Here is a 27789-nt window from a genome sequence, read left to right as displayed (position 1 = left end):
GGAACAGAGCCATGTGAGGGTTAGGTAAGCAGCAGAGTCCCTGATTTTTTGTTTTTAATTGAATTCGGTCTGTAGTTCTTAGTCTATTGGTCAATCAGGTTTTTTTGTTTGTTTGTTTTTTTATTTATTTTTGGCTGCATTGGGTCTTTGTTGCTGCACACGGGCTTTCTCTAGTTGCAGCGAGCGGGGCTACGCTTCGTTGTCGTGCGAGGGCTTCTCATTGCGGTGGCTTCTGTTGCTGTGGAGCACAGGCTCTAGGCGCGCGGGCTTCGGTAGTTGTGGCACGCGGGCTCAGTAGTTGTGTCTCGTGGGCTCTAGAGCACAGGCTCAGTAGTTGTGGCGCACAGGCTTAGTTGCTCCGTGGCATGTGGGATCTTCCCGGACCAGGGCTCAAACCCAAGTCCCCTGCATTGGCAGGCGGATTCTTAACCACTGCGCCACCAGGGAAGCCCTCAATCAGTTTATTAATAAGAAGTTGACAAGTTTCAAATTATGTAAACCATTTTCCTAGGTGCCTTAAGAGCCAGAGATGCCCAAGACATGGTCCCTGCTGTCAAAAAGTTTTGATTGCATGGGAAAATAAGACCAGTGCACACGGCATAAAAACACCATTAGAAAACACTACTATAGCTGCAGGATCGGTGTGAGGGACATCAGGAGACCTGGTGTGCTGCCTCTAGCCCCATGCGTGATCATGGCCTCCTTTAAACTTCAATTTCCCACATGAAAAATACAGGATTGACCTAAATCCCTAATTCCCAAACTTGACTGTACATAAGAATTTCCAAGTAAAATTATTAACATTCCTCATCCCAGGAGATTCAGATTTAGTAGCTATGAGTGGCATCTAAAATTCTATATTCAAACAACTATTCTTCTGAAGTCAGCCTATGTCCTAGCTCTGCTGATCTGTTTTCTTTTTGTTTTTCTTCCAATAGTCTTTGTAAGTTCTCCATTCGAGTGACAAAGCACTGATCATTTCATAGCCAGAGTGCAAATGCTATTAAAGGAAAACTTTCCTTGAATCATTAATCATTAACTCTATAAATTCAGATTTCAGTTTAGTGGTTTTTTGGTTTTTTTTTTTCTTGTTTGTCTGTTTAAGCAGTCCCTATAGGGACCTCATTTCTGGTGATTCAGAGTTTCATTTGTTTTATATATATATATACTGGTTTTCTGTCTGGTTTTGCTATTTTTGCTCCTATTTGAGAAAAAAGTATATGAGGAGAAAGGTAACAATAATGACAATGAAAGCTAAAATGTATAAAGCATTTTACTATATACATACTACCTTTCCAGTTTAATCAGAAAGTGTACATATAACAATGGGTTAGCGATGATTGTGCTTTTCCTATAATTCTACGTTTGGTCTGGAGAACACATGATAGTAAAGTTAAGCTTCATTGGTTTTTGCAGGATGACTTAAGTGTAATCCTCTCCCTCTGGTAATATACATCTAGGTCAGTGGAGAACATACACTTTCCCCAAATCTTAAGCCATCTAACTTCCTTCCCTACATAAAATTGCCTGATATTAATATATTAAACTTCACATACAGCAGCACACATGTCCCCACAAAAATCTTTCTAAGTTTTTTACCGTGATTGTCCTAATATTTACGTCGTTGCATTTCAGTCTGTGACAGTAATCCGCCCCCCATCAACTTCTCCATTTGGATATTCCTATAACAAATTCACTCAAGCTTGGTTCCTGTAAGTCTTACTGTGGTCACACAAGAACGTGTTTGGATGATAGAATTAAACTAGATGCATGGTCTGTAGTTGGAAAGAAGAACAAGAGACCAGAGAACCCTGTGTCATTTTGCTTCTTTGCTTTGATGGTGTCGTGCGCAGCCTCCCAGGAGATCTGAGGTCCTCCCAGTCACTGGTTTGACACTGGAGCTCAATCCAGAAACAGCTGTCCAGAGCTAATTTATTTTCTAATGCTATGGCACTGTTAATTTATAAATTACACTGGTAATTCGAGCTATTATTAATTTCAGATGGTGTAGGGCAAGCCTAATTAAAATATGACACCAATTGCCACACATATGTACCAAGGACCACCATTTAAAATTAATGGGAATATTAAGTGTGACACTGGTCTCCTCGATGCTTTGCACAGTAATTACAGCATCTAGCGGGGAATATCTGACAAATGTAGTCTCAGGTTGGGCGCAAATAAACAACGACAACCTAAAAGGAATCACAGCTCTTCATTTAAACCTCTTCTCCTCGTTTCCTCCCCACTTCCGCAAATCAAGGTTGGTGCTTTTTCCCCTAAAGATGCTTAGGAAACAGTGACAATTAAGGCTCCTGTAACATGGAGAAGGTTCTCACTGGTTGGGACCATGAGGGTCTATGGGTTGATGCTGATGGTCTTCTCCGTATCCTGGACTTTTGCACGCTGTTTTCTACTTGTCAGCACGTCCCTTGTTCTTCCTGTGAATTAATTAACTCTTGCTTGCTTGCTCTAATAGACAGAGGCTGTTCTTTTGCTCCCCTGAAGGTCGTAGAGGCAGGAGTGTCCCTGCACATATATGTGGGCTCCATAGGGTTGAAGACACCTGGGAAATGCTCAGGTTGGACTCAGCTCTGCACAGTGACACAGAGTTACCATGACCCAGGGACCCTGGCCTCACTGGGCAGGCAGTGGTCCTTCTGTATAAGAAAGCTGTTGTCTTCTGTGTCATTGTCATTGCTCCTGTTATTATCTTGACAAAAAATGGGGAGCTTAACAATGTCACAGAACACATACAACCATAATTTACATACCACACACATAATTCTTTGTATTACAGTAGTTTGTTCCTCTTGTCATTTTTGTGCTTTGCATCAGCCGATACGGGTGGTGTTATGGAGGGGTTTTATCACCTGGGGGGCACTGTGCCTCCTCCCTCCCCACTCAGGTGGGGCCCCCTGGGGTTAACGCAGCCTGGCGCCCCCTGAGTCTGGGCGTCCAGGCAGATCACAGGGTGACTAGGGCAACAAGTGTGCAGCACATTAGTGTTCCAAAGTGCTTGCGTGTAACTAGTTTTCATTTGTTCCTCCGCACAGCCCTGTGAGGTGTTAGGATTAAACGTACCTTATTCCAGGGAGCATGTCTTCTGGTCTCTGGGGACAGTCTCAACTTCTGCTTGTTGTTGCAGAATAGCTATTAAAAATAGCACCCATTTTCCCCGTAAGACGATGCCAGGTCACAGGGTAAGGTGTACCATCATGCTGACTGTCTTCGTTTAACAGAGAGGCAGGCTGATCCTGGGATGCACCCGGTTATTTTGTCATCCCCTGTCTCTCCACCAGGAGGTTAACGCTCCGGGTGACTCTGGGAGGGAACAGTGACAATCCTCTTGCAGGCATGAATGTCCTGGTCTGTCCATATCAAAGGCTCAAGGCCAGACCTCAGGGAGGAAGTCGAGTAGGTAGATGGTTGTTACTATTATTCATAAATCTTCAGTGGGGAGACCGAGTCTCTGGACGGGGATGTGACAGTGTGATTCGCAGCCCTGTCTTCTTTTTTTTTTTTTTTTTTTTTTAAATTTGTGAGTGACTATTTATTTATTTTATTTATTTATTTTTGGCTGTGTTGGGTCTTCGTTTCTGTGCGAGGGCTTTCTCCAGTTGCGGCGAGCGGGGGCCACTCTTCATCGCGGTGCGCGGGCCTCTCACTATCGCGGCCTCTCTTGTTGCGGAGCACAGGCTCCAGACGCGCAGGCTCAGTAGTTGTGGCTCACGGGCCCAGTTGCTCCGCGGCATGTGGGATCTTCCCAGACCAGGGCTCGAACCCATGTCCCCTGCATTGGCAGGCAGACTCTCAACCACTGCACCACCAGGGAAGCCCCAGCCCTGTCTTCTTGCTCTTTCCTCTCTGTCGTGTTTGTAGTTAGAGGGTGGAGTCCCTGCTGTTGATTTGTGGCCAGGATCTTGTACCCAAGAGCTCCAGCAGATTGAAGTTTAGAAAATGGATTTCTGCTGATTTAATTGAGTGTCTAAATCTGAAAACAGAAATTTAATTTCATTAGTGTTTCCACTGCCTTTTGCGGCTGTGTGTGTGTGTCTGTGTAACTGCTAGTGTGGTATGATCACGATCATGGATTCGTGATCTAGGATGATGTCATCAGCTTTGCATTTCAAGGTTCAGCCTAAACGATACCTGGAGACCAGAAAGTGAATACTCACCAAAGGTGCCCAACTCAGATCCCCAGAGCCTGCGTGCTTGGTGAGATTCAGGCAGGGTAAACGTCAACATTATTCATCACTTACTGAGGACCAGCAATTCTCCAGACTCTGTGCTTAGTGCAGGTAGGAACACAGACATTTTAGCTGGCCCGTCAGGGAACCAAGGAAGAGCTGGTGACGGAAGAGATAAAAGAGTGGGAGGAGGGAGAGTTGGCCTGGAGCCCAAGAATCTGGACTTAGAAGGGGCACGATTGTCTGCAGACGTAACCGTTGCACACTTTGTTTTCTAAGTTTGTACCTGTGGTGTTTTTTCTCCTATTCCACCACACCTTCTCCTGCAGCTGTGGGCTTTGTGAGCGAAGATGAGTACTTGGAGATCCAGGGCATCACGAGGGAGCAGTCGGGAGACTATGAGTGCAGCGCCTCCAATGATGTGGCTGCCCCAGTGGTGCGGAGAGTCAAGGTCACCGTGAACTGTAAGTGGTCGCAGGATCCCCCACCCTGCACGTGCCTGCGGCTGCTGCTGTCGCGGCCACAGCAGAGAACTGGGCTCAGCACCACGCCCTGACTCGGGGTAGGAAACAGAGCAGCCTTGCGGTCCGTGTCCTGCCTTTAGGAGCGACAATTCCAAACTCTTTAAAAAAATGATAATAAATTGGATCTGAAAGTGATTTCATATCATCCCAAACTTGCCTTAACATTCCTGGAAGATCGTGAAATAGCATTCAATGCATAAGGTATACAAGCTTGTCTTTGAATCCCAATTTTTCCCATGCTTTACTCATAATGTCACCAAGCTTCTCACTCTCTAGACAGTCATCTCCTTCATAGGGAGCAAGAAAATAAATTAAAAGCATGTGTATGGAGGAAATATTATAATTTCTGTTCATGGTATACTGATTTTATCTCATCCTTTTCCAATTATGTATGTTGATGGACATGGTATACATTCATAATTGAACTATAAATAGATAAACATACACATATCCACATATTAGAGGGTATAGCTCATACCTGATTTTTGTTATGTGAGGTACTGAACCCAAAAAGTTTGGAGGCCACTGCTCTTGACCCCTCTTCCTCCTTTACCATCCAAATTCTCTCTGACGTTGATGCTGCGCAACTTCCCCCCCTCCCTCACGCTTTCCCCTCTCAGTTCCTTGTTATGTACCCTGACTCAGTTCTCTGTGACATTCTGAAAGTGTTCCCTGCTGTGCCCAATTTCAGAAAGTCTTAGGACAGACTAGAACCCAAGAACTAAGCCAGCAGACAAGAAGCCTTTCTCCTTCAAAACTTAGGTGAGGGTGGAGGTAGAGGAAGAATATCGTGTTTTGGTGATTACTCATTCTTTAATATTTTGGTTTCTGTTGCAATTCAAACCTAATTAACACAAAGCGCTTTAAGCAGCAAGGAAACAGGTGTAACAATGATACCATTTTTGTACCCTACCACGATTTATTTTTAAAGTGACATAAGATGACTTAAGGTTAATAAAGATTAACCTAAAGAGTAAGGAAATGTAAGCAAAGGGAAAACCTATATAGGAAAATACATGAAATCTAGGGGGAAATCAGCACATAAAATTTATATGCCAAGGTAGTCAGATGTGGGTCCAGGATTTGGCTTCCAGCTCCTGAAGCAAAGAGGGGAAACATCATTTGGTTTGAGGTTTATGTCCATAAGATAAAAGCAAATTAGTTGCTTGGGAGATACACTGCTTTTTCTGGTACTGAGGCTCAAAAAATAACTTCACGTTAAGGTCTCCACAAATAGAGCACAATGACATCACATGCAATATTTCTGCAATAAATAGAAGGGCGAGGTGGTTGTGGCTGTTTCTCACAACGCATTTCAGTGCAACTGTCGGTATTGTCAAGGGCAGTTTGGAATGAATGCAGGCCAAGTACTTAGGTCTAGTCGGTCCGGCTGGATTCAGGGGTCCAGCGTAGAACACCTCCAAGAGTGACGGATCTGTGTATCCTTCAGGCAATCCTCCATGCGTATTATTTCTTGCAACTGAGCTTTTGATGGAAATTGAATAGTTCAAGGTTATATACTCTGGCAAGAAGCTGGTGTGCAGACAGTCTATAGGGCTGATTAAAGGTGCTGACTGTCAACCCATGGGGTAGAGGGTCGATGGGGTGGCTACGTCCCATGAAAGTTGAAAAGTTTAAACAGGAAGTATGCCTGAATACCTGGTCATTCCACCTCTGTCCAGAGGGAAGCAAAAGCAGTACATGTGAGCTTTTCCTTAGAACAATATGGGATGGTTTCATTCCCTGGCACATGGTGGAGACCAGAGGTAGAGCAGGGCATGAAAAACACAGTCAGTGACTGAGGCATTTGAGATGCTATGGGATGTCTTCTCTCTGCAGATCCTCCATATATTTCAGAAGCTAAGGGGACAGGTGTCCCCGTGGGACAGATGGGGACGCTGCAGTGTGAAGCCTCCGCGGTTCCCTCGGCAGAATTCCAGTGGTACAAGGATGACAAAAGGTAAGGCTCCCTCCCCCTCCCCGCAAGAAGAAGAAAGCTCTTCCAGGTTCCTGCCTGATTCCACAGGGATGCAAATGGATTCCTGTAAAGTCCTCTCCTGAACTCCTCCTACCTATGAGGGAGAAACAATACACAAACAAGCCTTTTCTTGATATTAATGAACTTCAGCTATGTTTGTGATGTTGCCATGCAGAACTGACACTCGCCCACCAACAAGCCTGAGAAAAACTATTTTTTAAGGGAAGCAAAATCTCAAAGGAAAGGCCACTAGGAGCCTGTGAGTTTTTTATAGGCCCAGAAAATAATGTGTTCTGCCTGCAGCTATTTTTAACACCTTCTCAGGCTTGCATTAAGGCGTCAGGAAGGAATGCTCCCGGGCACTAAGTTCGCTGTGTCTGAGGACTCCGGTCCAGTTCCAGCCACTCTCAGGGGTGGTGCATGAAAGCATCCGTGACCCGGGTTAGCCTCTCTTTGTGCCCGGCTTGTACTTTCACTGCAGGAGAAAAGAGAGGGGCCTCTCCCATCCCCTCCTATTGTTGCAGCCGCCATCAGGATGTTTGTCATGATCACTGAAGACTGTCACCATGAGGAGTTAGCAAATGGCAGGTTAGCACAGGGTTCAGTGGCTCCGGGGACCAGGCAACGCGCGATTACTGTTATCAAAGAGCTATTTTCAGGTGGATGAACGGCAAATACATGTGCAAGAGCTGTCCATGGTCAGAACACATTCGTAAAAATGGGGAGGGGGGCGATACAAAAAAGTCCTGAGGTGTATGTGGGGTAGAGGAGGAGGACAGAGTGACGGAGGCTGAGAAGCTGAGGGAAAAAGGCAACAAAAAGGGGAACTGTGGGAAGGAGAGCAGGTGAGCAATTCCAGGCCAGGACTCATGCCGGGAGAGACCCAGCTGCTGCCTACACATCTCAGAACATCTCCAGTGCCTTGGGATTCTTTCCTGAAGGGACCAGGAAGTGTTCATAGCAGCGCTACTTACAATAGCCAAGACATGGAAGCAACCTAAGTGTCCATCAACAGATGAATGGATAAAGAAGATGTGGTACATATATACAATGGAATACTACTCAGCCATCAAAAAGAACAAAATAATGCCATTTGCAGCAACATGGATGCAGCTAGAGATTATCATACTAAGTGAAGTAAGTCAGACAGAGACAAATATCATATGATACCTCTTATATGTGGAGTCTAAAAAAATGACACAAATGAACTTATCTACAAAACAGTAATAGACCCACAGGCATAGAAAACAACCTTATGGTTACCAAAGGGGAAAAGGGTGAGGGATAAATTAAGTGTCTGGGATTAACAGATACACACTACTATATATAAAATAGATAACCAACAAGGACCTACTGTATAGCACAGGGAACTATACTCAATATTTTGTAATAACCTATAAAGGAAAAGAATCTGAAGAAGAATATATGTATATAAATGTATAACTGAATGGCTTTGCTGTACACCTGAAACTAATGTAACATTGTAAATCAACTATACTTCAATAAAAAATAAGTTTAAAAACAGAGGCCAGACACCAAGAGCTCCTCCAGTCTCTGCAGCAACCCCTGAACTTTGTCTAGAACCAAGTTGCTTAGTCAGAGGACCCACTGTGCATCATCATGTCCTTCCAAGCGAGAAGCAGAACTTTTTTGTTTTTAGGTACCAATTCTGGCAGCAACTTAGGTGCATTGTATGTGTCTGGCCCATTTTGTAGATGGAAGTACTGAGACAGAATGAGGAAAACCAAACTCAGGGAGAGATAAGAAGAAATAGCTGGCTTTCCTCCTTTTTTCCAAGAAATCAGAATCAAGCAGAAGGGAATAGTATTTTCCCAATAAATAAACATGGGTATCTTTCTTTGAAATCCTGCTTCCTCTTTCCTCCTTTTTATCCTTTCCTTTACTAAGAACAAAAGTGAGACGTGAAGGTCCAGTATCAGAAAACAAAACAAAACAAAAAACAAAAATCTATTGAGCTCCAGGGTAAATTCCTGAACTTTCCATGGCCCGGGCCTTCATGAAAATTAATCAGCTGCCTCCTGTTTTTCTAATTCTCTATGGGACGAAAATGTGAGCAAAATGTAGAAGAAACAAAATCTTAAAATACGTGGAGGAAAGAAGACTAGCCTTTAGGCAAAAATGGCCAATGGTGGGCGTAGGAAGAGAGAGCTTGCTGCTGCGTCACGGAGAGGGGGGCTGCAGGCTTCACCCAGGAGGAGAGAGCCCGGCAGCATCACCCAGGAGGAGAGAGCCCGGCAGCATCACCGTGGTGGGCAGCGGCTTTCAGAGCCCCTGGCTCAGGCGCCTCTGAGTCCTCCTCTGTCTGAGTCCTCCTCTGTCTGAGTCCTCACAGCAGCTCCTTTTCCCTCCTTTAGTAGATTCCGCTCGGTTTCCCATTTGCTGCTCGTGTATTTATTCCCCTGTGTAAATGGGAGGGGAATGGGAGACCGTGGAATGCAGTTGTCTGTCCTCCTGTCACCCAGCTCTAGAAGAGCATCTCTGCCTCTGAAGTCTTGTCACTGCCTGACCTTCCTGGGCCTTCGCAGGTCACCTCGTCCAGGTGACCTTCGCAGGTCACCTCCTCCAGGCAGGTCTCCCAGGGCAGATTGCACCTGCCTGGGGGCAGACCAGCTCTAACCTAGCTCACATTCCTGGTGAGCTGAGGGGATGTCTGAGGCAAATCAAAGGAGTCTATGTGATGGGGGCAGGCAGTTTTCTCAGAATTCAGGGTAGAAATCTGTCTTGACTGTGTACTAGCCACTCGACACCTGCCACCACCGTGGGTGCCATCAATCAAAGGGAGAGGGAAGGGAACCCTGTCCTTAATAAGGGCCACTCATCCACAGGACTCCAGGCGTTGAAAAGCATTAAGGAGCTGAAGCCTGGTAGTGATGCCGAATCCGGCCTCTGTACCCCAACACTGAAGTACATCTCAGAGACAGAGTTTGGGGTGAAGTAGAAAAGAATAGCTTTATTGCTTTGCCAAGTAAAGGGGGCCACAGCGGGCTAATGCCCTCAAAACTGTGTGTCCCGCCCTGGAGTGGGTAGTGAGGAGTTTTATAGTGATGGTTCAGAGAGGGCGTGGTCAGCTCGTGGTCATTCTTCTGACGGGTTGGTGGGAGGTAAGCGGGACTCAGCATCATCAACCTTTTGGTTCCAACTGCTCTGGGCCCTACATGCTTGTGGGCAGCACACAGGGGGTTTCAGTATCTGCAAAGCAGCTGATGTGCATCCCCTGCGGGGGCACCAGGACCCTGCCTCAAGGCTGCACTACTGTTAATTGGCTGCTCCTCCCTTGTCTCTGCATCCCCTCCCTTCCTGGATTAACATCTGTTTGAACCTGCCCCTTGGAACTCAGGGAAGGTCATGGAGGCTGAATGAAGTCTATTTCCTACAAACAAGAAACAGGGGACACAGAAAGGCTCTTGTGCCCAGGAGCACCACCGGGTCCTGCTTGGTTTCCGCAGTGGTGTGGGAGGTGTGTGACCACACGGAGGGTCATCCCAGAAGCTGCGAGGCGCTGCTGAGTACCGCGGGCCGCCCTACTCTGCTTTTAGCTAAAGACATTTCCGAGCTGTCAAGCCGAACCTGCTCTGGGTAAGTGTCTCTCCCCACCGCAGAGCTGAAATCTAGTTCACAGCTTGCTTCTGATGTGAAGGCTTCCTCCCCAGCCCAGGGATGGCCTCAGAATGGCAAATGGGATCAATATGCTTGGCGAGCTCAGAGAAGCCTCCTGGCAGGTGGGCTTCAGAGCCTTCTCTGAACAGCACCCCCTGGAGGACCAGCGTCTACAGAACAGGCTGGAAATAGAACGGTGGTGTCTGGCCGCACAGCCGGACACCTCATTCGCTGTGGACTGTGCCCACATTTTAGTGAAGCCCCTGGACTCAGGCCGGCTCTCTGCCCCTCGCTTAGGAGAGACGAAGGCTCGCAGATGGAAAGCTACGGAATGGAAAGCAAGGCAGGTTCCTTCAGCCCCACTCTGACTCCCCCGGAGACAGACGTTGGGTTAGGACTGAGGCCAGGATCCTGCTCTCATCACGGAGGTCGTGAGTCTCGGCGAAGGAGAGAACCATCCTGGCCTCCTGCAGAGACAGCACCTTCAGATGATGACAAACAGCGGACATCTCTGCCGAAAACGTCCTGTGGCCCAGGGACAGGCAGGAGTTCTCAGTGTCTGACTCCGCAGAAATATATTATTTCAAATAACATTTTATGGTTTACAGAGCATTTTCTCATCATTATCCTGCTGGGCTTTACTTTCTATTTCTGCCTTGGATATTGTCTTTCTCGGTTTGATGACTCCAATGCCAGCCATTTGCCCCAATTTGTGTCCCACAAGCCTGTCCCCATACGCGATCATCTTGACATATTTTACTGTCTACACGTCCTGCTCTAGCCAGGCCCTACACAGGCAGCTGACGCTGTGACCAGTTCCCTGAGATCCTCCATTCAGAAGGATGATTTTCCCCACTAGTATTTCTCTTTCCTGTAGCATAGACTCAGCTTCTGGGCAGGGAAGTCAAATTATTTCAGGGAAAGTAAAAAGTTGGCTTAAAGCCCATTTTCCAAAACAGGGCATTCCAGAGTTTTTTAAAAAGAAGAGGGCTGGTCTCATAATTTCCATGCAGACATGTAAGTTCAATAGGAATTGCTACTAACAGCCTCCAAAGATGGAGGATGTGGCCCTACCAACCTCTAGCGCAGTTTTCTCCTTTCCTTCTCTGTCTGCCCTGTAATGGTGTCTGTGCTTCTAATAAGTGTGCCTGGCTGTCCTCCCCACTAACTCTCTGTGGCTTTTAGTTAGTGGCCCCGGCTGTCGGTATGAGCCCTTGTGGCACACTGGACTCCATGATGGGGTGAGACAGCTCGGGGAGACAGTCCTGGCCACGTAGGGCCATATTCTCAGGCATCTGTAATCTCTTCCAGGCTGAGTTGCTATAATACTCTGGACAGATCACCACTCCCAGACCCTTCAGAGTCCCCTAACGTAAAAACGATCCCCGATTCTTTAATCCTAATCACAGCCAAAAATAAGGTATTACCTGTAGAATGCCTCAAGTTCTTAAGGGATAATTTTATCACTCAGGGGCTTGAAAAACATTGCTCTTTCAAACCCCTCAGCTTTTCCTCCTCTTTGAAGACCGAGTTTTTCATTTTCCCGGTTGTCATCATCGTCACCATCATATCTTCATCATCACCACCATCAACATCAATTATGTCCACAATTCTGAGCACCTACCGCACGAATCCTGTTGGGCTGAGTGCACACAGCTGGCACGTTATATTTGTTGAAGGCACCTGCCTTCAGAGAACTTCACTATCTTCATAGGGAGACGGATATCTGCACTGTGCCAGGAAATGTCTCCAGGCACGCACCTAAAACAGAGAAATGCAATTATACGTGTGATTGTGGCCAACTTGTTGTGTAGTTGAATGCAAAAAAATAAGTGATTATAGTGATGACAGAAAGGGGGCAGAGGGAAGGTCATTAATTCCAGAGTCTCTCTTCTTCCTTATGAGAAAAAAAAAATTATATATATATATATATATATAAAACCATCTTCTTTTTCTCTTTTTGGTCTGTCTCTTGTTTGTTTCAGGCTGGTTGAAGGAAAGAAGGGGGTCAAAGTGGAAAACAGACCTTTCCTCTCCAAACTCATCTTCCTCAACGTCTCTGAACATGACTATGGAAACTACACGTGTGTGGCCTCCAACAAGCTGGGCCACACCAACGCCAGCATCACGCTGTTCGGTGAGACGGAGCCCCAGGCTGGGCAACGAGAGAGGGAGGGGCGTGTGGAGGAGGGGGGCAGGAGGGAAGGGCAGCAGGGGCGTGGAAGAGAGTCAGGGGTAGTTAGGCAGGGGTGGGTGAGAAGGGCAAGAAAGGAGGAAGGAGGGGGAGAGAGAGAGAGAGGGAACCAGCACACGTATGAAAGTAGACACCAGATGTCATTCTGTACTAGGAAGAATCCTGATATCAGAGAAAAGGATTTGAGGATACTGAAGTGACATTGCATTTTTCCCCTCAGTATCTCCTGAACTGACTGTGGTTATTACAGTTGGGTCTAATAGTCAAGAGCCCAGAGAGGAACACGCACTATTTCCATACTTGTTCCCTGGATGAGTGTGAAATGTTACCATTTCTGAAACTTTTTCTGGCCATTGGGACGTAAGAGAAACTGCATTGTATTTATAAAAGTAGAATCATGGGCCTTGGGATCCTGAATGCTATTAGTGCTAGAGGAAGAATTAACATAGAAAATGAGTGTTTCCCGAGTTCTCCATTTGTGTCCAAGGGTGTTGTCTGAAGGGATCTGTCCAACCAAGCCCCCATCCGGACAGAAGTCCCATAATCATTCATGCATTAATTCATTCAGTCGCTATTTATTGAGGACTAATGCGTGCAAGGCAAACTGCTGTGCCTTCATTACATATCCGGCAACTGTACTGGTGCCAGAAACAAGGAAAGGAAGCAAGTAAACAAGCTGCCTCTTAGACCCCGATGTCTCGCACCTCTATGGGTAGAACAGCTACACAGAAGTGAGTCTGGATGCCCGAGCGTCATCCGGCATCTGTGATGGGTTCCATCCCTGGGTAGAGGCAGATTCTCCCCGCAGCCCACAGGGTTAATCTCTGGTTGCTTTGGGGGCAAATCCCTCCAGGCCCCAACAAATTCAGTTAGCTTGGAATTTTTCGAGTCTGGTCCCCCATCAACCATGTTAACAAGCACTCTTGAATGTTATAGGGAGGGAAAGGTGAGGAAGTTAGCAGAAAATTGGCAGGAACCTAAATCCTTTTTATTCTGAGGACCCCCAGATAGTTCCAGAGTTTCAAGTAGCGCCCCTCCCCCTGCCCTGCCAAATCCTCTCCACGGCGCAGTGGACCCAGCCTGCCCCGATAGCCCACCTGCGCTGCTCCACTGTCCCATCTCGATTTCCAAATCACATTCCATCCCCCTTTTACCCAGCATGTAAAACAAAGCCCAGCTTTATCCAGGAGGGCTGGGAAGGGGAAGGCTGCCCTTGATCCCAGAGCTGGCAGACCCGAATGGGCAGAGCTGTGATTAGAGTGATTGATGTGTCTCACGCCTCCCACACAGGGCCAGTCATCATGGCCCCTCACATTTGTCAGCCTTTTGGCTTTTTGGCAGGTGTCTGTCTGCATGAACAGAAGGACCATGGTTAGGAAGGGGCAGCCCCCTCCTTCCCTTGCCTTGCAAATCCAAGGTTCCCCCTGAGTTCCCTGCTCTCCACGCATAGCCTTCCTCGTTCCTATAAACAATCTCCCTCCTCCTTTGACCTCTTTGCTCTTCCAAATCAGATGCATGAAATGGTTTTGCAATTGGCTTTATCACTGCTAATTCCCTGGCCTCTTCCCCTTAAGCCATCTAAGATGAGAAGAGAGAGAAGAAGCAAACTTTAAGAGTGAAATCCTGGCATTTGTGACAAGCAATGCAGTGAAGCATGTGCCATAAATCTGCTCCTTTCCGCAGACCCGTGTTTGGCAGTTACAACCTCTGCCCGCATCCCCACCGGTCTGTCAGCATTCATGTCACCCTGTGTATCATTTGGGACAGTCCTACAGTTGCCAGCTTTCTGGAGTACAGGGGGCTCTCTAAAAACATGTGTTAAAAACTGATAGTATGGATTCAGATAAGTTTAGAAAGCCTGGGTCCAACAAAGATGAACGGGGCCCACGTGGGAATGTTCTTTAACACGGGAGGTCTCAGAGCCTTTACACACTAAATCTCTAAGAGGGAGAAAAAGTTTGGAGCATTTTTCCAAATTTAATCAAACAGAAACCAAGTTTTTAGCCTCATTTGAGAGGGCATTTCTGAGGAGCCCATCACAGCAATGCCACCTGGGTGACGTAGTACCACGAGGCTAGGAAATCCCGTGAACGGGCAAGATGGGCGTTTCCACCGCATCAGCTCTGCTGTGGCTGGTCCACAGAGCGCGGCCCCTAAACTATTGCCACCCACTATCAGTAAGACCTCTTGACAAATATAAATGTATTGGGGAGTTTCCCATGTCACTTCCTATTATCAGAAGACTCGGCTCAGAGCCATCAAGCCGACTTGAGCAGGTTGGAAAGCAGCGTTTACTTTATGCGAATATACTTTGTGATGAAGCTCATTCTCCTGTAGCATCAGAGAGCTGGCTAAATTAGCATCATTTTGCCACCAACCTGCACGTAAGCTGTACACATGACCTGACGTTGAAAAGTGAGGGATGCTGGTGCTGGGAGATTCCCATCAGGGTCAGTATCTTTGAGGTACTTAAGCCAAACAGGGAAGGGGTGGTCCTTCCTATCAGGAACCAGTAGGGTTCTGAGCACCTTGTCCCTAAGGTTCCAGAGGCTGCAGGGGACCAGGAGAGTTCAGCCCCTGTGATCCTGAATCACAGAGGTTCCTGGGAGGACCTTGCTCCTGCCATGGCACCATGAGGACCAGAAATTCCTGAACTAGGTCTTCCAAAATGAAACAGTGTGGGTGTGGATGTGACACAGATCTCATCTGGAAAGGGACTTTGGTCCTGTGTTACCAAATCAGCACCCCAGCTCAGCACAAAGCCAGAGTCCGTGCTCCCTGCGCTGGGGTGCGTACGCATGGCCAGCCCCTCACCTTCCGACCAGGGCATCCTGTGTGCACGCACCCCGCCTTTCAGTGTTCCTCTTGTCCTACCACCTCTGGTTTTTGTGTCTTCTTTTGTTTCTCCATCCCTCCAGAAATGTGTGAAAGACAGTATACAAACTATATATGGCCAATATATAGCAACTGTATATAATATATGTGTTTGTTTTCATTTTTCTCTCCTGTATATCCCCACCCGATTTAGAGCTAAGTGAGCCTACAAGCTCAACTTTGTTACAAGGTCAGTATCCCACCCACCCCCGCTGTCTGGGTTCTCTCCTCCCCGCTTTCTCCCAGACCCCCCTCCCCACCGTCTGCCATGCATCACCCAAGGCTCCTGTCTGTACAGGTGCTTAGTGAATGGCAGCAGAAGCTAAGGAGGTTACTGGGAGCCGATGAAACTCCAAGGATAGCCCCCTTTTCTCCGCTCACCTTGCCCATCTCCCCAGAAGGGCTGGGAGGGGAAAGGAAAGGAAACGGCACTAACTTCTCAAAGCCAGGAGATCTGATGGAGGCAAAAGGCTGAACCAACAGGCAGAGAAGTCCACCCACTGAGCAGTTTTCATAACAAGAGTCCCGTTGACAGCCCAGCCATAGAGGCAAACATCCTGTGCAGGGAGATCCGGACGGTCCTGAAGCTGCAGCAGCAGGTTCACGGGGAGGGTCTCCGGGAAGGAAAGGGGGGCAGGTGTACCTGCGGGATCCTCGGCAGCAGTGACCTGGAGCGGACGCCACTGAGCTCTAATCCAGAGCCCAACTTCTGGGTGTTCTGCGCGCTTGGGCAGCTCAGGAAACATCGTTCAGACTCAATTTCCTCTTCTGTGACATAGAATTGATCTGCCTTATTTATCTGAGAGCGGTTCCAGCCTTCAACTGAGAGCATGTATTAAAAAGGCTTTGAAAATCGCCAGGTGCATGTTAGATTGTTGGAGTCCAGACTCCGGATACAGGGACCTCCCCATGTCACGACACAGGGGTTCATGAACTCATTTCTCAAGCCCTCTCCCCATCCCCTTTCCACCTCTTCCACTCCAAGTCCTCCCCCCCATGTGACACCTGCATCTCTCACCTCTTTTTACTCAGACCTTCACATTTTCGCAAGCTCCCTAGCCTAGCAAAAGTGATTCATTTAGACTGTGACTAAACATTTGGGCAGGAGTGGGCCCAGGCTGAGTGGTAGAATCAAACACGTGCTGTGTGTGCTGTTTATGCTTTCCTCCTAAGGACCGTGCAGACCCTCAGAGAGCCCCGCAGGAAGGCAGCTATGACAACAATGACGGGAATGTCTTTTCCCACCTTCCACCTACCCCCCGATCCTTCTCATCCCACCCGTTCATCCGTTCGCATTGCACAAACCATCACCGGACGATGGCGTTAGACTTGGAAGGCGGGGGAGGGGATGGAAGAAAATGAATTATATGGGAAGCTGTCTGACATATGAGGAAGAATGCTTTTATCGTGAAATGATTCAGGGATGCATTATTCACCTTAGTGATGTAGGGCACCCTGGTGATGGACCGCAAAGGGGAAAATGAAACAAAGAAATAGGAAAAAAAGTGAAGTCAATGGAAGTGTCCAGGTTCAACTTGATTCAACTTAACGTTTATTGAACCCCTGGGCAAGGCGTATCCGCAGATCTCAAAAAGCGTTAGAAAAGTAGCTAAGGGCATAAATGGTAAAAGGGCCGTGTGAGAGGACGTAAAGCAGAAGATGCTTCACAAGGGACTTTGAGGAGTGACTCAGCTTGTTCTGATCACTGAGATCTTTACTCTCAGAGGGAAAGCGACTTTTAAAACAGGGAGTGGCTGCTAAGGAGTTAGAATTCCACCGAAGGTGCCCTCAAGGGATGGAGGGGGCACGTCCCACACTAAAGCCAACAGTAACCAAACTGACCGGAAACAAACAAATCACTACCTGATACTGAGCGTGGGACCAGGAGCAGAGGATCCACCTGCTGACACAGAGCTGAGCATTCCCACCTGCTCTGCTGGCCACTGGGTCTGGGGCAGGGTCTGCATGCCAGCTCTCTACTCTGATTCTACTGTGCTCCCACCCTTCACCTTCTTGTCAGGTGCAGGGCAATGGGTCCAGGCCAGAAGTTGCAGCTGGTAGAAACCTGGAACATTCCAAGACTTGGATTAGTGTGGTCTTCCGTGCAGCTGTTGGACTCTTGTACAGCTCAGGAGTATTTTAGAGAAAATAGATCTTGCTCCTGGGGTATTTCTCTCATTCATCTGCATGTGTGTGTGTGTGTGTGTGTGTGTGTGTGTGTGCGCGCGTGTGTGTGTTGCTTTTTCCTCCTCCTTTTCTAGCGGCCCATAGAATAGAGAGCTACCTCTTTTCTCAGGGAAATACTCCCAGGCTATGCTCCGCTCACCTCCGATGGATTTCCACAGACAAGGAACGCTTGGCTTTAAGAGACGTTCCAAGCTATTTTGCTACTTAATATCCGGATGGTCTAGAAAGATTCAGATAAGAGAATTTCACTCCTTCTCAGCATTTTCTGCCACCCTTGAAGTATTTCTCTGCTCCCTTTTTGCAAACACAACAGATTGCATGCCCCCCTCTCATATTAATATCTGGTGGTGCAGGACTCTTGCCGTGATAACTAAGGACTCAGGGATACACCGCCATCCCTCACTCCCTACCTCACAGGCAAATGTGCCAGGGGCGCACTGCAAACTCAGCGGCTCGGTGGCTGTTCATTTCCCATCCTCTGGTCCTTTGTCTTTTATCTCCTGGGCAAGGAGTCAGATTTGATGGTATCAGTGGGCTGGGAAAGGTTGGCTGATTAATGCCTGCGAACCTTGCAGTGACCATCAAATCATCTTATTAAAGAAGGCGGAAGTCAGTCAACTCTGTGCCTCAGAAGGAAACAGTTGCAGTGGCAGAGACGATCTGTTTTTCCCTACAGAGGATGAAAGATATAGTTAATTAAGGGCAGCCACCCAGCAGTGAGCATTTCTATGGCACGTGTGTCTAAATACAGAAGGTACCAAAAAAGATCCCTTCGCGCTGTTTCTAGAAGGTTTATTTGTCCTGTATAACCATCCTGGTGTGAAACCAGCCCCACCCCACCCACTAGAATCAGACAGCAGCCCTTTGCCCACCTAGGTACTTGGATTCAGCTGGGCTTGGTGGCAGAAAGATCACTTCATGGCTTGACCAGAGATATTAACTTGGAGGCTTAAAGGGAGCAGTTCTTTTTTTGTTGTTTCTATGTTATTTTTCTTTCATTTTTCTTTCTTTTTCTCCCACTCTACCTGGCTTCACCTTAATACATCAACAAAAAGATCACACATTTCAGGCTAGCTCTTGGTGAGAAAAATACATGCTTAGATTTGAGGGATTGTTGTCTTTGTCGATAGCCAAGGGTTAACGCAAAGCCTTGAGCTCGGGGCTCGTACACGCTTGGAGGTTCGAAGAGGCTCACACTCCCGGAAGCTGGGCCCAGTGGGGATGATAGCACCTCATGATGATAAACATGATGTAGAAACAGTTTCTACATCTCTTCTTAGAACCAAATCACAGGGAGTGGGCTGGAGCTCAGCAGGAGGTCTCCAGTAACTATAAAGAATGCCTTGGTTACATTTCCCTCCTCACTGTGGTGAGATACATGAGTGGCAGAGGGGTTGAAGCATTGCCACCTGGAAAAGCCCAAGGTTAAGTTCTAGGAAAGTCCAGAATGAGTGTCAAATAGCCCTTTACCCATGTGGACACCAAGGCATGATGACCTTGGAGATTCACCAGGAAAGGATCTGGATGGAACAGCTAAGCTGAAGCTGTTTTCAGATCTTTGCCCTCATAGAAGATCACTTCTGGCTCCAGAGCACTGCAGGAGCATGTGCTTTCACTGTATTCCTCTTCCCGATAGTTCCAACAAGCCAGACCACCAGGTAGAACCCCTCCCTGCGCCCTCCCTCTGGCAGAGTCTAAGCCAGGCCCCCATCACTCTGTGGGCTGCCCTCCCTCACACGTGCCCTACTTTGCACCGCTTGTGGTTTGGGGGTGGAAGGCCATGATGCCTTTAGGCCTCCAGGCATCTCTCTGCAGACGGTCCTCCTTCCTTCCAGTCACCTCCGTCCTGGGACAGGGAGGCTCAAGACAGTGGGGCCCGAATGAGACAATTCAGGAAAACAGCCCCTAGTTAGCTACTAGGCTGGGGTTGAGGGCCCAGTAATCTCTCCAAGGGACTGTCCTTGCTAAACGCACAGCAGACAGCGTGGACCAGCGCTCCTGGCTTTTCTCTACCACCCTGACTGTACATCAGATCTTCTCTGAGTCACCCCTTTGATCTTTTGATTTTAGATCCCCCACGGAGTGGCTTCTCAGTGTTGCTAATGTCCACTTGGATCAAGATTTGCATCGTATCTCAGATGCCTTTAAAGAGTAGACTGAGAGCTTGAATGCACAGGGACATACCTGATTTTGGCCAAATGTTTTAGTCGAATTTAGGCTGAGTTATTTCTAGGTTGTCTTTCCTTCTACATGCGAGGACCTTTGCATGGAGAATTGTATCACTTTGATGCAAAAGACTTTAATGTCATTTTCTTTTTTTCAGCTTTATTTTCCTTTATTTCAGGTATAATTGATGAGTAAAATTATAAGATATTTAAAGTGTGCACCATGGTGATTTGATACCCATATACACTGTGGAAGGATTTCCCACCCTCTGTATCCAGGGTGAACATGTGCAGAGGCCCCCAGCTAAAGAGGGAGGTGAAAGATGAGAGGTCATCCCACTGCTGGCTGGTCAGCAGAACAGGCTCTGTGGATTGGCCTGAGAGCTTGAATTGGTGAATGAGGGTGTTTCCTGGGTCAGCCAGCAGAGAGGGGCTGGTGCCCAGCATTTGCACAGGTGGGTCCCAGCAGCAGGGATGCAGGTCTTATTGCCTTAGGTTGCTCAAGAGAGAGGAAGCCCTCTGGGCCAGCTTCCTGTAGTCTGAGTCATCAAGAGAGGTCAGCTATCAAAGGTCTGGGCTCCCCTGGTACGTGGAACCTCGCTCCCCAGTATTTCTAAGATGCACTGATAAATGCCAGTTAACTTTACATCTCAAACAGAGCTTGGCTACCTGCATTCAGATTGCTGTAGGAGGGCCTATTTGTATCAGCTAGTTTTATACTAAAGCCTGCAGACTTCAACTAATTAGAGGAGAGTCTGGTGGCCAAAGAAAGAAGGCTATTCTCCAAAAAGTGTTTATTGGCTTGGGACCTCTGGCTCCACGGTACTGGCATCCCCTGCTAAGACACGGTAGGGGTGCTGGCTGTCTTTGGGTCAGGGTTCCAATGTGACCATCACTCACATCCTTCCCCGGCCCCCACTCAACCTTTGGCAACTGACTTCCCAGCAAACCAGAGGGGTGCACGTCTGGGGGCTGGGCTGTGGTCAGAACAGCATGGGGGCTGGGCCAGAAGTTCAGCCTCCTTCCCCAAAACCATCAGAGGGTAAAGTGAATGTCTCTGGCTGCTCTCTGCCTTAACAGTGGCTTGTTTTTCATTTCTTTTAGAAGTCAAAACCACAGCTCTGACCCCTGGGAAAGGTTGGTATGCTTACCTTCCAGGCAGCTGTTGCCTTGGTGGGCTGAGGTGCACAAGACTCTTTGCCTTCTTGCAAGATGCCTTTTCTTCTGCACTAACCCCAGGAGGCAGCCCGGTGGGAACCGCCTGACCTCGGGCCAGCCCTGTGTCGATTCAGATTAACTGTCCCCAAGGACATCTGATTCTCCCCGGGTGCCTCCCCTGCAGAAGTCTAACTTGTCTTTGCTGCCAGCACTAATGAGGACCTGTCAGTGCCCAAAATAGCTCTATGTCTGGACCCCTCTGTACCGGGCCCGCCTCTTTCCTTTGCACATGGATGCTCTAATGCAATGATCTTCTTAGACCTTGGCCTTGCATGCTGGCCTCTGCTTACCCCATTCTCTCTTTCTCTCTCTAACTTGGAGCTGGAAGGGAAGTGGCAGGAGGGAGGGGAAAGGGGAAGGAAGGGGGAGGTTCTTGGGTGAGTCACTTGGCTACAAATAAAATGCATCTTATTTGAGGCTTTCATTCCGTCCAGATGTTTCCGATGGATAATTGACACTCATCACAGTTCTCCGGGACCCTAATGGTCCTGGTGATTAGTCTCTGTAGGCCTCCAGAGTTCTATAATGAGATTGAGGCAATAAAGCCATTCCACGCAGAGTGGAAGCATGGCTGGATGAAGGGCAGAGATCTCATCCGTGTGGCCGAGTCACCGGGCAGATGGGCTGGGCTGTCGCTCTGGCCAGCCAGGGCCCTGAGAGGGCCTTGCTCCAGGAGCTTGGGATCCATAGCTGCCTGGACAGCAGGTCCTCCTCTCATGGCGATCTTCCTGTGCCGCTCAGTGTGGGAGGGCCTGTGTGCTCCCCACCTTGACCCATGCCCAGGGGGGCAGGTCCTGTGGCCTCACTCTCTGCTCTCTTCCTCGCTGGAGATATGCAAGTTCCACAAAGCGACAGCTCTGAGTTAGTGGAAAGATAATTGTATTTGGAGACAGAAGTCGAGGGACCTTGGGGAAGTCACTTAAGGCCTCCGAGGTTGAGTTTCCACACATTAGGGCAGGAGATAATAACCTTCATCTCCTATGTGAGGGGCTTTACGGGGTAGTAACCCCTTTCCAGTTGCAGGCCCTCCACTTGGAATTTTAACCAATATGGCTTAACTTCTGTGAATATCTTCCCTCAACCACAAGAATTTTCAGTGACTTTTATTGGAAATCATTTGAAATAGGGGGGAAGGGTGTTCAGACGAGAAAATGGACGTAAAGCCAAAGGCAAGGTAGGAGAGAATGTTTTGCTTTGTTTTTGGTTTGGTTTGTGGGTTTATTTCCAAGTAGAATCTTAAGAAAAAGAAAAACACAGAGACAAAGTAAGTATGGACACGTAGCACAGGTCACAATGTTCTGGTTCTTTCCTTCTTTCAACAAAGGTTTATTAAATACCTGTTGGGGGCCCAGCTAGGCACAGACCCTGCCCTTATGGAGCTCACAGCATAGGGGAAGAAATGCATGTGAGACACATAAAGATAGTTGTAGGACAGGCTGGTGCATATTTTAATAGTGGGATGTGTATGGTGCTGTGGCAGCGAACCAGAGTAAGTCAAGGAAGGCTGCCTGGAAGAGGTGACTGGGGCCAGAATCGAACCTGGAACAAGGAGTGGGAGTGAGTCGGGTGAAGAGCATTTCAGGCAGAAGGTGCAAGGATGGGAATTAAATAAAATAGGCTGGAAGGTACACGCTCGTGTGCGCACACATATGTGTGGTGCACGCCTGCTGGTGGGGGCAGGGTGCGAGGCTAAGGAGGCAGATGGCAGGCAGACTAGGAAATGCAGTGCGTGTCCTATGGAGCAGCTGGGAGGTTTTGTAAAGGCTGAAGGAATCCAATCCATCAGTGGTCTGATCAGCTTGGAGTCACAGACACATCAGCCTGGAGTTGGCACAAGGAGTCAACCCGGGGGGTCCAGGCGCAGGTGGCGGAGAGCAGGTGCACCTCCTCTGAGAGGATGTGAGCAGACCCCGCCTCTGGGTTTCTCCAGGGACCACCCCTGTTTCCTCCTGCAGGCAGCTGTGTCCAGGAGGGCGGCTGGGCGGGGCAAGGGGAGGGCACTTGGGGGGCGAGGCCAGGCTGGAAGTGGTGTCCAGGGGAGTGACAACCCCGCGGACCCACCTTGGCCAGGGGGTGGCCGCGGAACATCACACAGGGAGGGCCCCCGGCACACCCAGCGGCCTTTTCCTTTCTTCTCTGGGAGGAGTTCTCTGACAGGGAACCAGGCCCCCTCCCCACAGGCTCCCTGCGTGTGTCCCAGGGCACGGGAGGAGCCGGAGCAGTACAGGCGACCCAGAGCCCCTGCCGCGCAAGGCCGTTGCCAGGTTCCCCGGGCGCTTTTGCCAGCTCCAAGCCGCCACCTGTGGGGCGTTGCAGACTCCGTGGCCGGCAGACAAGGTTGCTGACTTTTCTGAGCTGGTCATCAAGCCAGGCCCCTGCTGGGCTGTCTGCCTGGCACGTGCGGCCTTCATCTTCCTCCCTGGAGACGTCTGCTGGCCAGGCAGCCCAGAGGGTTGGAAGGCAGCAGAGGCAGAGAGCATCTCCATGCGGGAACTGGCGACGTCCCCCTTCTCTTACCAGGAGCGGGGACGGCAGGGCTGTGCTGGGGGGGAGTGGGGAGTGGGTTTCAAAGCTGTGTGAGCCAGTGTTCAGGAGAGAAAAGAGGTGGCAGAGGAAACCTGTGTGAACAGACGCGTGTCTGTCCAGGCGCCATGGGCCGGGCGTGCAGGATGCGTTTGGAATCGCGGACCAGTGGGCGCCCGGGGAGGGGTGCAGCCACCAACCCTCCCGTCAGACTTGGAACCCAGCTGCTCCCAGGGACTCAGAACAACCTCCCTGTCTCAGAGTTGGCCTCGGGCAGAGGCCGGGGTCTCCTGGAAGGATCCTGGAGCGGTCCAGAGAGGAAGGGCTTTCTCACAGGAGAGGAACAGATAACTCCTGGCTCTAGAAGCCCTGGGGCCGGCTTCTCTCCGGAGATTCCAAAGACTGCTGTGTAGATAGCAGTGATTGGATATAAAGGCTAGAGTTTCTGGTGGTGGTTTATATAGAAACATAGTAGTTAGATTTCAGAAGATGCAACCAATTGAATGGTCGACGATAAGCAAATCTGAATGGAGCTTCGTAGGGATGCTCCTTTGTCACGGGTATCCCAGTGGACCGGCAGAAGGAGAGCGTTCAGTTGTGTGTTGCCCAGACGTTCACCTCCCTGGCGGGCAGCAGATGAGGCGTCTGCTGTCCTTCTCCTCAGGAGAACTTGCACTGCCAAGAAGTTCAGGCCTTGGGAGCACTGCTGTTGGGGAGGAAGAAAATCTCCTCTACCCTTCTAGGCTCTTCTTGCCGGTCTAAGAATTAAATCGACATAAGACAGAGTAACAGGAGAAAATAAAGCAAAAATTTACTAACATGTATACATGGAAGAGGCCTAGGAAAAGTGATTAACACACCAAAATGTCCCAAAGCTTCACCTTAAATACCACCTTCAGCTAAAGACAAAAGAGGATATTGGGGGACTTCCCTGGTGGTGCAGTGGTTAAAACTCCACGCTCCCAATGCAGGGGCCCTGGGTTCGATCCCTGGTCAGGGTATAGATCCCACATGCATGCCGCAACTAGGAGTTCGCATGCTGCAACTAAGACCTGGTGCAACCAAATAAATAAATTTTTTTTTAAAAAAAATAGAGGATGTTGGGGGTAGGGGCTTAGGACTTCAGAGGGAGGGGAGGCAATTCACATGGAGAAGGCAAGGCGGATGTTTGGTGGACAGTGATTTCTGGGCCAGGCAGGGAGATGGACACAGAGAGGAACAGTAACTAACAGATTTTGCAGGTTCCTCCCTGTCTCCACACCCAGTTCACACTGTCGTTACCTATGGTGACAGCTCCCTTCCTGGTACAGGTCTTCTTTCTACATTCTTTAGGTAGTTAGGGGGAAGGGCACAGTTTCTTCCTAAGTCTTTTGGGCCTTGATTGCTTTCAGCTGGAAATAATCTGCATGCTAAAGAGACATTTTGGGGTGACAATTTTGCTCCCCTGCAGTTTGAGCCAGGCACCAGAGACACAGAGATTGGATGACCTGGTGCATTTCAAACTCCTAACTGTTTAGCCACTGGCCCAGGATCAGGGATTTGTCCCAAAGGTCTAAGGAATAAATCACAGGGGCAGTGCTTCCAGGCCAGGACTTCTAGGACTTGGAATGATTCCATATGGAATCAAGAAGCCTGATTTGATGCTGATCTGCATTAGCCAGAAGTGTCTCCATGTCCAGCATCCAAGTCAGGCAAGCAGGTTCTGGCTTTGACCCTTCAACCCAGTGAGGACATGGACTTAGGGGGGGACACGAGCTTTAAATGCCTCCGTTAAATCCAATGCAAGAGCCTTCCAGAGCAAGTCCAGTCTGAGAAGATGCCCTGCTTCATTAGGTGCCTAATTCATCCAGGCATCCAAACTTGTGTGTACTGTTCCTGAATCATAGCTCCATTTATCACGGGCGTTCATGGCCACGGGGCTGAGGGAGCCACAAAGCTTATGCTTCAAATGATAGGGGAGCTGCTGGGGAATTTTATGACCTCATAGTTTTCTTGCCTCCCGACTGTGGCTCCATCTCAGAGTATCTGTGTGCAGGTCAGGCTGGTGTGTGCCTCTTAGGAAAATATGCCATCCGTCTCCCCCCCACAGACACACACCATGGCACGTTCTGCATCCCAGTGTCCATGGAAATCTTCCCTTCCTCCTGTGTACACGGCCAAAGGCCACCTGTCCCTTTGCTTCATCCCCCCTCCACCTCAGGCGAGCTGGTTTGGACCTTTCAAGCATGTGATACTTCAGTGAGGTCTGCTGTTACCTGATCCAGATGGGGGAGAGGCCAAGTGCGCTGCCCTGGGACCGAGTGATCGACAGAAGGGGCACCGAGGCCAGTGCAGCAGCCGCAGGGGACAGTTGGTGTGTCCAGCGAGCCCTGTCCTGCATGACAGGAGGGTCACGTGAATGTTTAAGGCGGGCAGTGCTCAGAGGGATTGGACGATGATGCAGAAAGTGCAGGGGTCTCGCTTTATTGAAGCTCTGTGTAAGGTGTTGATTAATCAGCCACCTTTTTCTTGAACTTGCCCCTGAGCCACGGCCTCAGCGTGTTCTGACAGCAGAGGAGTAGCAGGCACCTGCACACTGTAACCTGAGGTCCCTCCTGCCCGGGTGGGCGCCCCACCACGTAGCTGTGCCCATGGGATCAAGGCTAACGCAGCCTCTGGGTATGGAGCTGGGATGCTGGCCGCTCCCGGTGGGAGGGGCCAGGCTCACGACAGGTGTGTTCTGTCTGCAGGCCCGGGCGCCATCAGCGAAGTGAGCAATGGAGCGTCGAGGAGGGCTGGCTGCGTTTGGCTGCTGCCTCTTCTGGTTTTGCACCTACTTCTCAAATTCTGATGTGAGTGCCACTTTCCCCGCCGGGGAGAAGCTGCCGTCACCGCCACCACCAACACATCAGCCGCGGCGACCAGGAGCAACGCGAGCATCCCCGCCCTAAAGCAGATACAATCCCACGAAATTCAGAGCCTAAGGGGACACCAATTCCAGGGAGGGGGACAGAGAAGACTTTGGGAAAACAGGTTGAACAAGGGCATTGGAAATCGCCTCGCAGACACGTAGGTACAGCTGAGTTTTCTTTCTTTTTCCAAACGGGAAGAATGCACGCGGCTTTGGACCCACCCGCAAGCTGCATGGCGTGACCTCCGTTACCAGTCGGGCAAGGGCTCAGCCGCTCTGCCCACCACAGTGCCCCCCCCAAGGAAAGTTCTGGAGTCGGCCACCCCGATTCAATCAGTCAGTAGAGAAGAACTCAGAGGGAGGCTTGCAGGCCCATTCCTGAACTGTGTCCCTATTGTGTGTGTGATGAAACGCAGCAACAAAAAGATAAATAAAAAGGAAAACTAAACAAGACAGCCTGTCAGCTACAATCATCCCATAATCAACAGTCACAAAAGATATTGTTAAACTTTTTTTTGTTTTCATTTTACTACATGGACATCATGGATCATAAGGGATTCTGATTCATTATTAATTTTATTAATTATATTTTCTGATATGAGTCTAAAACTTAGTGCAAAAACAAGACAAAACTAAAAAAGTACACAAGTGAAAGAGGTGAAGAGAAGTATGTTTGTTAAACGTTAAGCATGGATAGTATACTTGTTACCCAGGTTTACAGCGGGTGGACAGCACACCAGGCATTAGCCACCTGCTGAGGATTTGGCAAATCCACCAAAAAAAATAAAAATCCACACATACAATTTAACCAACATCTCCACCAGCGCTACAGATTTCTTCTTATTCTGGCATTTATTGCAGACAATACTACACTTCTACATGCTGTTTAGAAACGGAAGGGTGACCTGCACCATATCTTGAGTTTGCTGGCGATGCTTCTTTTGATGACATATATTATACAGTATATATATATACATATTTTGTTGTTGTTGTTAGGGTTCTAGCCATTTTCTTTCTCAGCAGGGTCCTTTCTCAGACATTACTGCATGCTGTATATGGCGTTAGCTGTGTGTTGCTCTTCTAAAAGATGATAGAGTTTACTGGTAATTGTGCAATCAGCTCCTGCCTTTTTATTTTCTTGGGTTATTCACATGTCAGAGACATTTCTAAAGAGTGAAAAGAGAAACAAAACACTAACACAGGCTCAGCATCTTTTCCAGGGGCCGCTCTCGGAGGCGAGGGCTAACGCGGGGGGCTTCTCCGTCATGCCTCGGGCACGGACAGACAGCAAGCAGCCGGACCAACTCAGCAGTCAGTAACCACTCGCTTTAGCCCATTATGGGAATCTCTGATGCCTTTGTGACCACTGGAGAATCGAATCCTCTTGGTTTATTTTATTTAATTTCCCACCTTTGTGTGCGTGTGTAT

The 27789-nt window shown here is 48.8% G+C and overlaps 1 protein-coding gene across 4 annotated transcripts in view; it reads left to right on the top strand.

Annotated features, from left to right (window-relative positions):
* NTM (neurotrimin) overlaps positions 1–26301 on the top strand; it is a 400089-nt gene extending 373788 nt beyond the window's left edge. The window contains exons 4-9 of one of the 4 annotated variants that reach the window (XM_061202235.1): positions 4520–4654; positions 6554–6674; positions 12296–12447; positions 15533–15568; positions 20835–20867; positions 26201–26301. In XM_061202235.1, the coding sequence (XP_061058218.1) occupies positions 4520–4654; positions 6554–6674; positions 12296–12447; positions 15533–15568; positions 20835–20867; positions 26201–26301 (578 nt within the window). The remainder of the gene's footprint in view (positions 1–4519; positions 4655–6553; positions 6675–12295; positions 12448–15532; positions 15569–20834; positions 20868–26200) is intronic. The other 3 variants (XM_061202237.1, XM_061202236.1, XM_061202238.1) reach the window with 3 other exon arrangements.
* Positions 26302–27789: the final 1488 nt, after the last annotated feature.

The sequence above is a fragment of the Eubalaena glacialis genome, chromosome 10 (genome assembly GCF_028564815.1).
Source record: "Eubalaena glacialis isolate mEubGla1 chromosome 10, mEubGla1.1.hap2.+ XY, whole genome shotgun sequence".
Classification (NCBI taxonomy): domain Eukaryota; kingdom Metazoa; phylum Chordata; class Mammalia; order Artiodactyla; family Balaenidae; genus Eubalaena; species Eubalaena glacialis.
The sequence above is the reverse complement of the archived record's forward strand: the minus strand, read 5'-3'. Positions and strand labels throughout refer to the sequence as shown.